Source organism: Urtica dioica, chromosome 4, assembly GCF_054948205.1.
Source record: "Urtica dioica subsp. dioica isolate 48M chromosome 4, U.dioica_male_clone48M_v1_H2, whole genome shotgun sequence".
In the NCBI taxonomy this organism is placed as follows: domain Eukaryota; kingdom Viridiplantae; phylum Streptophyta; class Magnoliopsida; order Rosales; family Urticaceae; genus Urtica; species Urtica dioica.
In genome coordinates, this window is record NC_142759.1 from 2918374 (window position 1) to 2935749 (window position 17376).

General features: G+C 35.8%; 2 protein-coding genes and 1 pseudogene across 4 annotated transcripts; 1 reads left to right on the forward strand and 2 right to left on the reverse strand.

Moving 5' to 3' along the window:
- Positions 1-8586: 8586 nt before the first annotated feature.
- On the forward strand, positions 8587-13298 carry LOC149399286 (MLO-like protein 10). Its single transcript, XM_089611572.1, has 15 exons — positions 8587-9059; positions 9352-9409; positions 9535-9743; positions 10069-10185; positions 10266-10326; positions 10425-10513; positions 10680-10754; positions 10836-10924; positions 11022-11071; positions 11193-11233; positions 11330-11503; positions 11886-11921; positions 12021-12088; positions 12247-12307; positions 12632-13298. Exons 1-15 carry the CDS (start codon positions 8859-8861, stop codon positions 13040-13042), a joined length of 1740 nt encoding a protein of 579 aa, XP_089467698.1. The 5' UTR covers positions 8587-8858; the 3' UTR covers positions 13043-13298.
- A 600-nt stretch (positions 13299-13898) lies between these two features.
- On the reverse strand, positions 13899-15565 carry LOC149399287 (Got1/Sft2-like vescicle transport protein family). 3 transcript variants are annotated; one of them, XM_089612453.1, is made up of 7 exons: positions 15502-15565; positions 15281-15331; positions 15096-15187; positions 14901-14981; positions 14573-14670; positions 14402-14476; positions 13899-14150 (listed from the first exon to the last, which is right to left on the reverse strand). In XM_089612453.1, coding segments are annotated over exons 2-7 (375 nt in total). In that variant the 5' UTR covers positions 15309-15331; positions 15502-15565; the 3' UTR covers positions 13899-14149. The 3 variants fall into 3 exon arrangements, with proteins under 3 accessions (XP_089468579.1, XP_089468582.1, XP_089468580.1); XM_089612456.1 differs by having other exon boundaries at positions 15281-15348; XM_089612454.1 differs by lacking the exon at positions 15502-15565 and having other exon boundaries at positions 15281-15365.
- Positions 15566-16050: 485 nt separating this feature from the next.
- On the reverse strand, positions 16051-16669 carry LOC149399288 (glyceraldehyde-3-phosphate dehydrogenase B, chloroplastic pseudogene; annotated as a pseudogene).
- Between the last annotated feature and the right edge of the window lie 707 nt (positions 16670-17376).

Here is a 17376-nt window from a genome sequence, read left to right on the forward strand (position 1 = left end):
TTGTTGTCAATCGTACGCATCGCAACAGAAAAATCTATGGCATTGGTTGATGTTAACATTTCAGGTCCCCCTAAACTTCGAATAAAGCAACCGAGTTTTATCCAACCGGGACGTCCATCGGGATTCTATTGATACATTATATTTTATATTGTAACTATATGTTTGTAAAACATATTTATTTCATGAACAATTTCATTATATTTCATTCATTATGGAACATTTATGCTAGATATGTATGATTTGAAGTGTTTTAAATTTAAACTACATTTATATATATATATATATATATATATATATATATATATGTGTGTCTGTGTTTGTTTCGTCACATTATTTCCGTCAACACGTCGGTTTTCCATCGAAAACGGCATTTTTTTCCTTGCTCGGAATAACACCTGATGATGAGTGCCATGGCGATTTCCTCGTGGATCTCGATACCCTCAAACGGTTGAAAAAAAGTTTTTGAAGACAAAACTAGAGAAAATTATATTTAAAAAACTGTTTGGTATTTCTGTTTGGTAATACCAACCAGATATTTAAACTCTCAGCATATAATATCATCAGCATGTGATATAATCTAATTTCCATCTATTTCAATTCAATCTCTAACTCAATACCAATTCATAATTCAATTCAGCTACAAAAATCACATTAAACATTAGGAATCGATTATTTATTTGAAGATAAAACTAGAGAAATTTATATAGACTTATGTGTTTCGAGACGTCTCGGAGATGCACAGACGAGTTCCTTAAGAACCAATTTAAATCTTTTTGGCGGAAGGGGTATTGTAGAGCGCTATGTGAGCCGGGCATCCTAGGACCCTTTGTGGTGTAGGGTCGTTGGTTGGAAGCCTCCTTATCATTTTGATGAATGACAAACATTATCCACATCGGTTCGTATTGCTGAGCAATTAGCTCCCATTTTTCCATGAGCTTGTTGTCAATCGTACGCATCGCAGCAGAAAAATCTCTGACATTGGTTGATGTTAACATTTCAGGTCCACCTAAACTTCAAATAAATCAACCGAGTTTTATCCAACCGGGACGTCCATCGGGATTCTATTGATACATTTTATTTTATATTGTAACTATATGTTTGTAAAACATATTTATTTCATGAACAATTTCATTATATTTCATTCATTATGGAACATTTATGCTAGATATGTATGATTTGAAGTGTTTTAAATTTAAACTACATTTAAATATATATATATATATATATATATATATATATATATGTTTGTTTCGTCACATTATTTCCGTCGATACGTCGGTTTTCCATCGAAAACGGTATTTTTTTCCTTGCTCGGAATAACACCCGATGATGAGTGCCATGGCGATTTCCTCGTGGATCTCGATACCCTCAAACGGTTGAAAAAAAGTTTTTGAAGACAAAACTAGAGAAAATTATATTTTAAAAAAATGTTTGGTATTTATGTTTGGTAATACCAACCAAATATTTAAACTCTCACAATATAATATCATCAGCATGTAATATAATATAATTTCTATCTATTTCAATTCAATCTCTAACTCAATACCAATTCATAATTCAATTCAGCTACAAAAATCACATTAAACATTAGGAATCGATCATTTTTTTTAAGATAAAACTAGAGAAATTTATAGACTTACGTATTTCGAGACGTCTCGGAGATGCACAGACGAGTTCCTTAAGAACCAATTTAAATCTTTTTGGCGGAAGGGGTATTGTAGAGCGCTATGTGAGCCGGGCATCCTAGGACCCTTTGTGGTGTAGGGTCGTTGGTTGGAAGCCTCCTTATCATTTTGATGATTGACGAACATTATCCACATCGGTTCGTATTGCTGAGTCATTAGCTCGCATTTTTCCATGAGCTTGTTGTCAATCGTACGCATCGCAGCAGAAAAATCTCTGACATTGGTTGATGTTCACATTTTAGGTCCCCCTAAATTTCGAATAAAGCAAACGAGTTTTATCAAACCGGGACATTCATCGGGATTCTATTGATACATTTTATTTTATATTTTAACTATATGTTTATGAAACATATTTATTTCATGAACAATTTCATTATATTTCATTCATTATGGAACATTTATGCTACATATGTATGATTTGAAGTGTTTTAAATTTGAACTACATTTAAATATATATATATATATATATTAAATTTGAACTACATTTAAATATATATATATATATATATATATGTGTGTGTGTGTTTGTTTCGTCACATTATTTCCGTCGATACGTCGGTTTTCCATCGAAAACGGTATTTTTTTTCCTTGCTCGGAATAACACCCGATGATGAGTGCCATGGCGATTTCCTCGTGGATCTCGATACCCTCAAACGGTTGAAAAAAAAGTTTTTGAAGACAAAACTAGAGAAAATTATATTTTAAAAAAATGTTTGGTATTTATGTTTGGTAATACCAACCTGATATTTAAACTCTCACAATATAATATCATCAACATGTAATATAATCTAATTTTCATCTATTTCAATTCAATCTCTAACTCAATACCAATTCATAATTCAATTCAGCTAAAAAAATCACATTAAACATTAGGAATCGATCATTTTTTTAAGATAAAACTAGAGAAATTTATAGACTTACGTATTTCGAGACGTCTCGGAGATGCACAGACGAGTTCCTTAAGAACCAATTTAAATCTTTTTGGCGGAAGGGGTATTGTAGAGCGCTATGTGAGCCGGGCATCCTAGGACCCTTTGTGGTGTAGCGTCGTTGGTTGGAAGCCTCCTTATCATTTTGATGATTGACGAACATTATCCACATCGGTTCGTATTGCTGAGCCATTAGCTCCCATTTTTCCATGAGCTTGTTGTCAATCGTACCCATCGCAGCAGAAAAATCTCTGACATTGGTTGATGTTAACATTTCAGGTCCCCCTAAACTTCGAATAAAACAAACGAGTTTTATCCAACCGGGACGTCCATCGGGATTCTATTGATACATTTTATTTTATATTGTAACTATATGTTTGTAAAACATATTTATTTCATGAACAATTTCATTATATTTCATTCATTATGGAACATTTATGCTACATATGTATGATTTGAAGTGTTTTAAATTTGAACTACATTTAAATATATATATATATATATATATATGTGTGTGTGTTTGTTTCGTCACATTATTTCCGTCGACACGTCGGTTTTCCATCGAAAACGGTATTTTTTTCCTTGCTCGGAATAACACCCGATGATGAGTGCCATGGCGATTTCCTCGTGGATCTCGATACCCTCAAACGGTTGAAAAAAAGTTTTTGAAGACAAAACTAGAGAAAATTATATTTAAAAAAACTGTTTGGTATTTATGTTTGGTAATACCAACCAGATATTTAAACTCTCAGCATATAATATTTAGCAAACGTAAATTAAGTTGTTAGATCCTTAAGAATAAGGAATAAATGACATTTTTACCTTATAAAGTTTGAACTACATCACCTATAGCAATGTACTATTCTTAATATAAAATCGAACAACTTGCCCTTTAATATCACGTTTGTGTCAACGTTTCAAGATTATTTGAAAATTAGCCAATAAGCATGATATGTGTCAATTTGTGCATTTTTATTATGCTCATTTTATCCTTTTGATTTTTTTTTTTTTTTGTAATTTATTTATTCAATTTGTTAATTGATTGATTTTGCATATATATGATTATATTTACTTGTTCATTGTTAATCGCGTTTTTGGATTAACATTCAGAATCATCCGTGATTCGATTTAGGGTCGGACCCTATGACCGTACATTGGTCAAGTGTGGTGAAGTTATTCTATTCTTGTCATCCTTGCCTCACCGGAAAGTGGTTTCCGGCTCCTTGTCACTTCACAAATAGTCGGCATTCATGTTCTTCACGTTTTTCGTGTTCTTCAACTTGATAATCAAGAAACATGAACTAGGGGGCGCGGAGGCTTTTCCCCCCGACGCGCGTTCCGACGCTTAACATTAGTAGATATGGAGGTCTCTTTTTCAAGTCCAAAGAGAACTTACCTTGAGAGAGAGTTGAGAGGGGTATTTATAGAGGCTTGAGACTTTCTTGATTATGAGTTCAAGGAAAGAGAGGTTGGAGGTAAGTTTTGCCTTGTGGCAAGTGGGGTTGGTGGCAAGAAGCCATCGGCAGGATGGCGGCAAGGAGCCTTGGACATGGCTGCACCATCAGGTTGGTGGCGTCATCAAGTTAATGGCACCATCAGGTTGACGACGTCATCAAGTTGACGCCGTCAGGATGCTTGGCGTCATCATCAGGTTGGCAACGCTATCAGGTTGGCGTCACCTCAAGTTGGTGCCACCATCAGGTTGAAACGTGGCAGGTTGGAGACACCATCAGATTGACGTCACCTCAAATTGGTGCCACCATCAGGTTGACGGCATGGTAAGTTGGCGACGCCATCAGGTTGGCGACACCATCAAGATGACAGCGTCATTAGATTGACGTCGTCATCAGATTGGCAGCAATGCTTATATAATGGCCAAAATAGGTTGAAGACGAAGCTTGTTTTGTGGTCAAAATGCGTTGGCGTTAAGAGTCAAGGTTGACTCGAGGTTTGAGCAAAAGATTTCTCTAGTGAACTTGAGATTTATGTATGAGCTTGCATTGTCGTTTTTGCTCTCGGGGTGTCATTTCTAGCTTGTGAAAATCTGACCCAACATTAACCCTCAGTTTCTTGAGCGACTTGTCGTGCGAGAAATTTAACTTTAATTCCTCGAGAGGTTCGTAGTTGATGTCTTTGGACCGTTTTGTTTTCCATTTGTGATTCCGCGGGCGGCGCGATAGAGATATTAGAAGATTATGCCTCGAGGGCTAAGAGACTCGATCACGGAGATCGAGCGATCATAAATCACGGGGTCGGAATTTTCGAGCCCACAAGAGCTTTAAGCAACACGGTCACGGGGACCGAGCGACCCTAAACCTCGAGAGTTGGGATTTTCGAAGCCACGAGGGCCTTAAGCGACACGATCACGGGGAACGAGCGACCCTAAACCACGGAGGTCGGGATTTCCGGAGCCACGAGGGCCTTAAGCGACATGATCACGGGGACCAAGCGACCCTAAACCTCGGGGGTCGAGATTTTCGGAGCCACGGGGGCTTTAAGCGATACGATCACGGGGACCGAGCAACCCTAAACCACGGGAGTTGAGATTTTCGGAGCTACGGGGCCTTAAGCGACACGTATCAATTATGAAACTAATACACTTAGACTTTCGGAGTTACTATCAAATATTAGGTAAACAATCGCAAGCTAACGTATTTACACGTATTTATACATTTTTATTCCCGTTTTGTTGTTGTAGTTAACCTTTTTGCACGTGTAAATATTAGTTTAAGATTATTTTTGAACAAATTACTAAACATTGGTTAAATAACAAATCAGATACGTAAATAAAGTTATACGCCTAAAGCACCTTAAAAAGAAAGAGAATTGAACATTTGTCTAAATCGTCTTGAGAAGCGACTCAAGACATATAACATACAAATTCGCAAAGTTTATAATGTGAATCTTCGGTGTATATGGGCAAAAAGGGTGGGGGGAACATTCACAATCTCCATCTAAATATTAAAAACGAATTCGTCGATATAAAATGGTTCAAATCGCTCGTTACTAAAAAAAAAACGTTATAATGTTTTTCGAAACGTTTATGCCAAAACCTCTAATACTCACACTTAAAACTCAAACTGTCCGAAATAAAGGAAGATCACTCAAGCATATTAGTCGATTTGGAAGAGAAATAGAAAGCTTTAATATTAAATTCAAATCACAATCTATTCATCACGAGGTCCCTCCAAGACTTTGTCATTTATTCTCTTATGCGACGAGTCCTGGCCCATTATAATTAAAAATTCGACAATTAAGAAAAGGAATATACATTTATTATTGATTTAAAGAATACGTACACAATTATACATTAATTGCTATCTATTCACGTCCACCAAAGGAAACATGCATATTATTTTGAGAACTACCTCAAATAAAAGTCACATTCATATATTATTAACTGCTTTCCAACAACTTCGAACTTGATTTGTTTGTTTTGATTGTCTAACAAGTAGTTGGCAAATTCTATTATATTTGTTTATTCATTCATTTGTTGAATTTTCTATAACGTTAAGCGTTTAAAAAAATAGAATAATTAAATTATTTTTTGTTGAAAACAATCCAGAAAACTATGAACCGGTCTTGGTGTGTTTGAGGGGGAAAAAGAGGATTGTTTCTTTGGAATTGGATGTAGCACAGACAGATATATCATTTGACCAAGTAGTCTACGTAGCGCATATATATATATATATATATATATATATATATATATATATATATATGCATATGTATAACGTAGGATCTATATTTTCTTTCATTATAAAATTTGTTGTTGATAAAAAAAAAAAATTATTGTTTTTTAAAATAATTTTGGTTTGGATTTTTGTAGACTACTAAATATATTTTTCAAGTCAAGTCTCCGGATTTAGCTTTCGGGTCCCGAGAGTCAGAGACATTATCTTAGATTGGGCATAGATTTTTATTTCTTAGGCCCAACTTTCTAACAAAAGGGTTTAAGTTGAGTTCAAACCCGATCGGATCGGACTTAAAAAAAAATGACTTGATCTAGTCCATCCTTTTGATACGCGACAAATATATATACATATATATCATTTTAAGAAGTAAATTACATAGCAACTCATTTTCACCATGTCCCACGCGTCTTTCGTGGGATTAAAATTTGCAATGTCAATTTCTCACCACGTCACTTTTTGTATAGTTTTGATCTATGGAAGAAACTATGTATGTATCGTTACGTGCATACTGTACTATGCATGATTATAATTTATTGTGTGTGTGTATATGTATGTATGTGTCTATGGAAGAAACTATGTATGTATCTTGATTTACTTGACGTCTTTGGCGGCTTACAGTTAATCAGCTGGACCCCACGCGTTTTACTATATGTGATAATCCCGATCTAGAGAGCCTACATTAGCGTCAACTTTATTAAGGAATAATAAATAATACTACAAAAAATGGCATCTCGTGCTAATCTTAATCATGAATTATATTTCTCAACTTGGTAATACGAAAATATATAAACAAAGCCTAGCAGCTGCAAAGAGCTTTTCTCCTTCTCAGTGACCCCATTCGTTTGTCGGCTGCCATTGGTTCCTCTTCCTTTTAGGAGCAGTGACAAATTAAAAAATTAATTAATTCCAAATAATAAAATTAAGAAAAATACATACCAGCAGCCGATAATCATTGATAATTAGAATCACAGTTGTTATCCACATCTCATTTTTTTGATATATTTTTAAAAAATATTTTCCGAACTTACATAATATTCGGTATTTAAGCAAAAATTATAATGAATAACCTTTAAAGTTTAAACTTCAATTTAGCCGTGATGCTCGAAATTAATGGTAGAACACGACGGCTCTATAAACAAAAGCAAGCTCACTTTGAAATTCATGTGTATTCGTACAATATTATCAAACCAAATTTTTTTTATTTGTTAATCAAAATATATAAATTTATTTTTAATTTTCAACTATAACAAAAATTAAAGATTTTATATTTAGTATGAGAAAAACCTTACAAAACCATGTGTAAAATCTTAAACTTTAAACGACCAAATTCTTAAACATAGAAAGTAGTATCAAAATCAAACAAGTTAAGATTGACAAAATCACGTTAGCATGAATTGTTGTTTACTTTTATGGGTTTTCATCTAATGACGTATTAATGTATTATTTGGTAAGCCTTATAAAATTGTAATACTAATATAGAGTATCCATGTTTAACTAATAGATCAATAATGGTTTAAACTTTAAACTAGACTAAATGTTAGCAAAATATTTCATTTATGTTGAAGATTAATTATTATTGTAGGGTTTATTTATACTCGGAAAAAAACATTATGGAGCCAAAAAGCCGTGTTGTGATTTTTTTTTTGGTCCTCAAGGAATTGTTATAAAAAAATTCAAGATACATATATCAACTCAATTTTTGCCGCTTCACGTTATGAACCCAATTTCATACTTTATTTTACTAGTTACTACATATATTCAATCAAATATTACTAAAAGAGAAATGTGTAACTAATAAGATTGTTATATAAAAATTACTGAAAACAAATATTAATTTGTAATCAGGATATATATAAGGCAAAGTGGATCCCACATTTCCATTTTACCACCATTTTTAAAACGTGTATACGAGAGAGAGAGAGAGTCACTGTATTTGACCCTTATCATCTCAGAGTTTCTGACCCAATTTTTGCGGGTTAGGAACAATTATCAATATCATTATTCTAAGAGAACGGCACAAAGAATCAAACTTTAAATAAAAAAAAAAATTTAAAGTTGCAGAATTAAAATCCTTAATAAACGGCAGCTAGTGTTAAATTAAAGTTTTATGATCCAATCCGCTTTTCCAAATTATTTTCTGTACTGTTATTGTTTGACCCCAATTAATGCCATAAATCGAATTCGCTTTACATCCACACAGCATCGAAAAATATAATAAAAAAGATCCAAAAAAGAAAAGGTACCGAATAAAATAATAAACAAATGAAATTTGTATCAGTCAGGTCAATCTGTTTCACCACTAAAACTAGAGTTGTTCAAATCAAGACAAAGAAAGCCACCAAAGATATTTCCGAGTCTTCGTTGGTGGATCCTAAACACGCCTTTAAACTTTAATATAAAATAATTCTTAATCAAGATCTTAACCCAATATATAAACATAGAACACACAGAATTCGTCTTTCCCTATCAAATTAGAGAGCTCATTAATTTACAGTTCACCAGAAGAAGTCGTGAGAGAGAAAAAGAGAATTGCGAGGGAAATCGGATCGATGAGGCTGAAAAGTGCGATATGGATCGCCTGCTTTGTTGCTCTGAGCTCGGAGTTTGGTCGGAAAGTCACGGCGGCGAAGGAGATGGAAGGTCAATCGAGGGAGCTCGATCAGACGCCGACCTGGGCGGTCGCCGGAGTTTGTGCCGTCATAATTATCATCTCCATTGTCTTGGAGAAAGTCCTCCACAAGCTCGGAGCTGTAAGTGCTTTGCTTTGTTTCCGATGGCGGTGGAAAGTGATTAGGGTTTTGGTTTGTGTTTTTTTGACCGTTTTGAAAGGAAACTTGGTTGCTTGTTTGTTTTGTGTGTTTGATATCTTTACAAAGAGTAGAGTTGAGTTGTTTTAAACTACTCACAAAAAAATTAGTTAACCTCATTTTGCTGTCGGAAGCTATATGTTTTTTATTATACAGGCATGCAAAAAATTCAACCTCATTTTGTTTCCATTTCTTTATTTGATTGTTAAAACTAAATGTAAATATTTCATAACAGTGGTTCACTGAGAGGCACAAGAGAGCTCTGTTTGAAGCTCTTGAGAAGGTCAAAGCAGGTAGATTTTACCGAGTTCTTCTCTTCTCTCTCTCTTTTTTTTTTTTTTTTTTTTTTTTTTTTCCGAGTTGATATTGAGTTATGTGGATTCTGATTTTGTGATTCTGTGCGCAATCGATTTCACAGAGCTGATGATTCTGGGCTTCATTTCGCTCATATTGACTTTCAGTCAGACGTACATTGCGAAAATATGTATCCCCATAAAAGTAGCGGAGACCATGTTGCCATGTGCTGTCAAAGAAACTAAATCGAGCGACGAGGAACACAGGAGAAAACTCTTGTGGTTCGAGCGTCGATCTTTATCTGTTGGTAGCTACGCTGCTAAATGCGATACCGTAAGTATAAACTATTCATGGAGAACTAAAAGCTATGCCCTCGTGAGATTGCTGATAAGAAAAAATTATGAGGTTTTGGTGAACTTGAATTGTTCGATTAGGAATCATTTGCAATGGATTTCCTGACTTTCGAAACCCAACACCATCATGAGATTGATGGTTAATACGTGTAAAATATATTGTGAGCCTGAATGGCTTGATTAGGCTTGTCGAGTGTTGTCTATTACAGTTCACTTTCTGTCTTATTTTTATGAAGATTTTTGCCATTAGTGTCACATATGGGTGAACTAGAAAATGAGATGTCTAATCCGATTATTGCTGACAGGGATACGAGCCACTTATTTCTGTAAATGGGTTGCATCAGTTACACATTCTCATTTTCTTCTTAGCGTTATTTCATGTGGTGTTCAGCGGTATTACAATGATGCTCGGAAGGCTAAAGGTATGGTTAATTTTATATTTTTATATTCATTAAGTATTCAATTAGGAGCAAAACTTATATTTGTGGTTATGTTTTCTCAGATTCGTGGTTGGAAGAAATGGGAGCAGGAAACATCTACTCATGATTATGAATTTTCAAATGGTGATTTATATTTTTTTATTTGTTTCTGTCAATTTCTTATAAATCAAATGAAGTCCAGTGTTGTTCTTGCAATAACAACATGTATAATTTCACTATAGATCCTTCGAGATTCCGACTTACTCACGAGACCTCATTTGTGAGAGCACATACAAGTTTCTGGACCAGAATTCCCTTCTTCTTCTACATTGTAAGAATTTTAACTTGTTTCCTTTTGAGAACTGTTTTCTTTTAAAAAAAGTGAATAGTGCGGGAAAAGGAATTAGACTGCATAATTTTTTTGTTTGAAAAAGAGAAGGATCTAAATAAATTTCTTGTTGATATAATGCAAGGCACTTAACTTTCGTTTTTTCTAGGGATGCTTTTTCCGGCAATTTTTCAAGTCTGTCAGCAGATCGGATTACCTGACTCTGCGCAACGGATTTATAACAGTGAGTTTTGGTTGCAGAAATCTTGGAAATTTTTTGTACCGTTCGTCAAAATGAATTTGGCTGATGATACTGTATTTACAGGTTCATTTAGCTCCGGGGACTAAATTTAACTTCCAAAAATACATCAAAAGATCATTGGAAGATGACTTCCAGTTAGTTGTTGGAGTAAGGTAGTGTCTCATTTCTATCCGCGCTTGCTTTAATTACGATTTTCTTACTTAAGATTCTAATCAGCACCATGAATTGTTTTCTCCATACTACTTGCAGTCCTGTTCTCTGGGCATCGTTCGTCACCTTCTTGCTTCTGAACGTCAATGGTAAGATATTATATATATATATATATATATATATATATATATATATATATATATATATTCCTTCTATGTTCAGAACTAAGAGATTCTGATTGAAATGTCAAATTTCGTCTTCTCCTTTCAGGATGGCAAGCACTATTCTGGGCTTCATTGATTCCTCTTATTGTAAGCAAATTCTCTTACCAGGGTGTGAGATGTTCAAGTTAGTGATTTGAAAAGAAAAAGAAAATAAAAAACTAACGGTTATGCAATGGATTACAGATTATCTTAGCCATCGGAGTTGAACTTCAGTCCATCTTGACAAAGATGGCTCTTGAAATAAAAGAGAGACACGCTGTGGTGCAAGGGATTCCGCTTGTCCAGGGGTCGGACCAATATTTCTGGTTTGGTCGGCCGCGCTTGGTTCTTCATCTTATTCATTTTGCCTTGTTCATGGTATATATATATATAGCTTCCATACTTCCGAATCTGAATTTTAATACGGCCAACTTTTTATTCAAATAATTACAGCGTTTATACGAGGCTCGTGATTCTTTTGCCCAAGCTAGCTAGCAAAGTCAATGCAACATATGGCACTCTCTTTCTGTTGAATCTTTAAGATTCTTGTTTCAAAAATAAAAAAAATAGTAAATATAGGATGGTTGTTTTTTTTTTTGGCCTTTGAAAGGGAATACTTGAATATATGTTGTCATTTCATTTGAGTGCTCTGTTTTCACTAGTTTAATGTCTTATTTCACACTTCTGCAACGCTAATTGGTCTGTCTTTTTTTATTATTATTTTTTATTAATTTATTGTTATCTCTGTTTTGTTCTGCAGAATGCTTTTCAAATAACATATTTCTTGTGGATATGGGTAAGAAACTTTCTCTATAGCCAAACTGTTTCAAGTTTTCAATGTTCAAATTTGTGTTTGTTACCAACACTCTTTTTTCTGTTTTGCTTTCTGGTGCAGTATTCCTTTGGGTTGAAATCTTGCTTCCATTCCAATTTCAATATGGTCATTATGAAACTATCTTTGGGGTAAGTTTTTCTTCTTCGTGTATAAATGCTCCGGCTAATGCGCGCGCGCGCGCGCACACACACACACACACACATATATATATATATATATATATAAATGCTATACAGCCCAATTTTATGCATTGAATTGAAGGACTTTCTCTATTTCTTTGTTGCAGTATTGGTGCCCTCTGTTTGTGCAGCTATATAACTCTACCACTGTATGCCCTTGTTACACAGGTACACCTTTACAATGCCTTAAAAAGTTAATCCCAGTGACCAAATTCATAAAATATTTGGCTGTAACTTGTAATATTTTTGCTAAAAATACTGTTGTAACACTGTTCTCTTTCTTTTTTTCTTTTTTGTTTTTTTTTGTTTGTTTTTTTTTGTTTGTTTTTTTTTGTTTTTTTTTTTTGTAAACCATGATCTTATAAACCCTTCAAGTACCTTTATATTGATGACGTGGGATCTTTAAACAAATACGGATAGTAAAATTATGCTCTAGTTTTTTTGTAAAATTAACTTTTTCTTCTTTCTAAAATCGATTTTTTGTGATTGCAGATGGGTTCACGGATGAAGAAATCAATTTTCGACGAACAAACGTCGAAAGCCCTAAAGAAGTGGCACATGGCCGTGAAGAAGAAAAAAGGAGGCCGAGGAGGCTCGAAGACGCCCACGGTGACTCTTGGTGGAAGCTCGACCGTGACCAAAGTCAACTCTTCGTCGCACACGTTACACCGCTTCAAAACGACGGGTCACTCGACTCGAGGTTTCGAAGATAACGAGATCTCAGACCTTGAATCCGAGCCCTTGACCCCGAATGCCTCATCAAGTTTGATCATAAGAGTCGATCCAAACGAAGAAGTCGTCGAGCTGAACGAGATCCAAAATAGAGGAGTGATAGAAGAGGAAACGAGAAGTGAAGATGAGTTCTCGTTCGCCAAGCCCGCCCCGAAAAACGTTCAGAAATAAGCGAGCTGTCACTGTTTCTGACACATTTGTTGTTGTGTACAAAATTTTCCATGATAAAATTGTATAATTTTAGTTTGTTTGTCTGAGTTGATTGGTGATTTGCAACATTGTTTTGTACATTATTTTGTAATTTTTTAATTATTGTTAAGTGAGAAATAAGCCTTTAGATTCTTATTTTCTTTCCCACATGTGACGTGAAATTTTAATTGTAAAGCTTGGTATTCAATATAGAAAAACAAAGTTTTATTTGTTTAAACTGGCAGGGAATATTTAATTGCGAAACTCCTTTTTTTTTTTTCGACCACTATTTCTCACTTTGCAAACCATAATGAAGGAAAATATGATTGTGACTGCTTTAATCTTAGTTTTCTCAATTAATTCTTGTCTTCAAGAATAGTCCAATTTTCCCATTTTTTTTTTACACTTGGGATTAAAACCCATTTCTTTAAGGGCTAGAAACCCAATTTAGTTATTTTTTATAAAATTACATTTTAATGTAATTAGGTTGAGCAACTTTAGAAAACATGACTAATAATACACTAAATTCGGCTTTTATCTCAAAAGCGTAAAATTCAAAAAATATGACTCAATGGCCCAAATTACAATCGAAGACCAAACCAAATTGAGAAAAACTATGATTCTTAGCTCCATCGCCACATACGACCTTAAAATTTCTCATTATTTTTTAAAGAGTTGTTTTTGCAGCAACATTTCATAAGTACATTTTATAGCATTTGGATCATCAACTTAGCCACGAGATGAGGGATGGATTAACAGCTGCATGATTTTCATGAACTCAAAAGAAATTATTCCGGACATGAGTTTATAGTGTGTATATATAGTCTTAGAATGAGCATATAATCAATCCACCATATATTCTTCATTTAAATCTTCACTGATTACATCGTCTTCTGTTTTGCTTTACACATAACCAACCAAACCTTGCTAAAAGTTTGGTGCAGAAACAAGAAGAGGCCATGAAGAAGAAAAAAAAAGTATTCGGGTAATTAGTCTCGAGGACATGTTCTTCAGCTCAAAAAAGGTTTTAGGCCATATGGACTTTGGCAAGGAAAAAAAAGGAAACAGCTAGACCGAATTGAGAATCTATCTGCAAGTCAAAAATCGATATGGTAAGTAAATGGAATTTCGGACAGTTTCATCAAAAACAATTGACCTCTTGTTCAATTAAATAGAATTTCTTTGCCAAGAGATGCCGATGAAAATCAGAATCGGTGGTCATTTCATTAACTCAATTAATTTCACAATTTTTATTTTTATTTTTTTGGGTGTGGCTTCAAAGACTTGATCTGACGATTGGAAGAGTAAGACATACATATATAAAAGGCTTACGAGACTCACCAGAAAAGATAACTTATGACCCATCCAACTACTGGAATTTGATTCAGAAACGCCTTCACAGACGGCCAAAAACCACTACAAACCAACACGTATATTTCCATTCAATTTTAGGAAAGAATAAAAAAAAACTGGTTTGAGATTAGTGCTGGGAATAAAAGCCGAGAAACTAACCCGAATAGAACAATACAGCCGTATATTTGGAAGATCATGCCGACCAAAGGCCATCGAACAAAGATGAGAAACAACCCGATAAAGAACGATACTGTGCCCTGTTGAATCGAAGGAAAATTCACACTTTCATAAACCATATCAAATTTCAATCAAAATTGGATTTGCCTCTAATTAGCATGACAACAATCAATGTGAAGAGAGAGACACGAGAGACTGAAAAAGAACTGCACTTTCACAAGGACATTTAAGCTAGCAACAAAATTGTATAAGATAAAGAGAAAGAGAAAAAGAAAATTTAATTTTTAATTTTTTCATTATTGTTGAGTACCTTGTAATTTGCTTGATTGGTAAAGAGATTCCACATCGGCCGCCACCCGAGCAAAAGGGCAACTCCGGTCAGCCAGAAAATCTGAAATTCATGGGCTTTTCTGTTTCAATTCAGTTCAATTTTTGTACTTTTAACCAATTTTTTTATATAGAAATATATAATCATGAAGAAGAATGTGGTCAAGGTAAGTCTTACATTGCCCAAAGCAAGCAAACCTCTGTCAAAGAAGAGAATCACACCAAGCAATGTGAAAAATATGCCAAACCCAATAAGACCCAACCCAATCTCTGCAGTTTTTGCACATCAATCTCACAAGTTAAAAAAAAAGAAAAAAAAAGACTTGTAATAAATAAGAAAAACTGTTCATTTGAAATGCTTACTCTTTTGTTCATCGATTTCATAAGCCATTCTTGATGATTGGGCTCTGGGTTCTGTAATAAATCACAGTCTACATTTTCAACGGTACTTCGTATAAAAAAAATAAACCTTCGATTTCAGTGCTGCGAACGGTTTGTATTAGCTAAGCTAACCCTAAGCTATAAGCAACGAATTTTACAATGAATACGTGAAAAAATTATTATTTATAGAAATCCGGACAAACCTGTAGAGCGTGATGAATCAGAAAACCGTCCGGTCAAATTACTCTTTCAATTTTTTATTTATGCAAACGGAAGAAATTGCACAAAGGCCACTTATTTTAATACCTTTTATGAAATGACAAATGAGCCTGAAAGATAGGATAAATTACAATTTACTCCCTAAATTGAATACCTCCTTTCAATTTGACCTCTAAAGAAACGACATAACCATGAGGCGGAAGCTCCGCACCTGTCGTATCCCCTAGGGCATAGTGAAACCGAAATAGTCTATTTTATTAAATAAATAAATAAAAAACGACATAACCTATGAATTATGTATATGTGAATTCAAATAAAAAAAAAGAGGAAATGGCGGCATAAATGTCTAAAGTTTTCGGGTTTTTACACTTATGTACCCAAACTTTTTTTTTCGCGGCATAAGTATCCAATGTCGCTTCTCTGTCACGCTTTTAGTGTTTTTGACGTTAAATATAGACGGTCTTTGAAATGGACGGTTGTGACTGATTTGCTTAAATAAAATAATTTTGAAATGAAAAAAAAAACCTAAATCCCTAAACCATAAACCCATTCGCTCGCCCGTGTCCACCTTGCCCCACGCCGTCCCCTCCACCACCTGATCGAACACCGGCAGCGAATCTCCGCCGTCGAACCCGCCGTAGAAGTACGTCGTCCTCACCAGGTACCGCCGCCTCGCCTCCGCCGGCACCGCGAAGCAGTACTTCCGCGCCGCCGCCTCCGGGAAGTACCGCAGCGTCGCTAAGACGGGGACGGCCACAGATGCGTTGTCGAGGGCCGCTTTCTTTCCGACAGCGTCGCTTGCGGAAGGCGGCGTTGACGTCCTCCGCGGACAGGCCCTTGCGGGCCACGTTGATGACGAGGTCCACCACCGACACGTTGGGCGTCGGCACCCGCAGCGCGATCCCGTTCAGCTTCCCCTTGAGCTGCGGCAGCACCAGGGAGACCGCCTTGGCCGCCCCCGTGCTCGTCGGCACGATGTTCAGAGCAGCCGCCCGCGCCCGCCTCAGGTCCCGGTGCGACGCGTCCAGCAGCCTCTGGTCTCCCGTGTACGAGTGCGTCGTCGTCATCGTCCCCTTCACTATCCCAAACTCCTCGTCCAGCACCTTTGCAAACGGCGCCAGGCAGTTCGTCGTGCACGAAGCATTGCTCATTATGACGTGGCGGCGGCGGAGGGGAAGAGTGACGGCGGTGGCGGCGAGGGAGTGGTGGGATTCGGTGGCGTTCGATCACGCGGCGACGTTTGAGACGGTGGCGATGGAGGCGGCGGCGGCGAAGGAGGCGGTGGTGGAGGATCTGCAGAGGTTTGTGGGGAGCCGGGAGAGGTACCGGAGAGCCGGGAGGGCGTGGCGGCGGGGTTACCTTCTGGTGGGCCCGGCGGGGACGGGGAAGTCGAGCTTGATCGCGGCCATGGCCAACTACTTGAAGTTCGATGTATAAATTGTTAATATATTTATTAATTCAGACATTGTAGGATGAAGACACGTGGCTCAGGGTTTACATTTAACGTCAAAAACACTAAAAGCGTGACGGATAAGCGACATTGGATACTTATGCCGCGAAAAAAAAAGTTTGGGTACATAAGTGTAAAAACCCGAAAACTTTGGGCACTTATGCCGCCATTTCCTCTAAAAAAAAAAGTAATTGTGAATTGTGATACATTTTCCTTTTTTATCTAGATTTTTTTTTTTTTGCAAAAAGACAAAATTTCAGCAGTATTTGTACATATCTTGTTAAGATTTTTTTTTTCCTTATGTCCACCGACTCCAAGCAAATTTCAACTCAATTAACTTTTTTTATTTTATTTTATTTTTTATTAGAGGGAAATCATCATAAGTTAACTTGAAATCAGCATAAATATT

What these genes read in the sequence shown, in the direction of transcription:
- LOC149399286 (XM_089611572.1), top strand. Translation starts at nt 8,859, where the DNA reads ATGAGGCTGAAAAGTGCGATATGGATCGCCTGCTTTGTTGCTCTGAGC. An exon ending in ATTATGAAACTATCTTTGGG is followed by an intron (nt 12,089 to 12,246) that starts GTAAGTTTTTCT and finishes TCTTTGTTGCAG; the next exon opens with TATTGGTGCCCTCTGTTTGT. An exon ending in TGTATGCCCTTGTTACACAG is followed by an intron (nt 12,308 to 12,631) that starts GTACACCTTTAC and finishes TTGTGATTGCAG; the next exon opens with ATGGGTTCACGGATGAAGAA.
- LOC149399287 (XM_089612453.1), bottom strand. Translation starts at nt 15,308, where the DNA reads ATGGCTTATGAAATCGATGAACAAAAGA. An exon ending in TGAAATCGATGAACAAAAGA is followed by an intron (nt 15,188 to 15,280) that starts GTAAGCATTTCA and finishes CAAAAACTGCAG; the next exon opens with AGATTGGGTTGGGTCTTATT. An exon ending in CCAATCAAGCAAATTACAAG is followed by an intron (nt 14,671 to 14,900) that starts GTACTCAACAAT and finishes TCGATTCAACAG; the next exon opens with GGCACAGTATCGTTCTTTAT.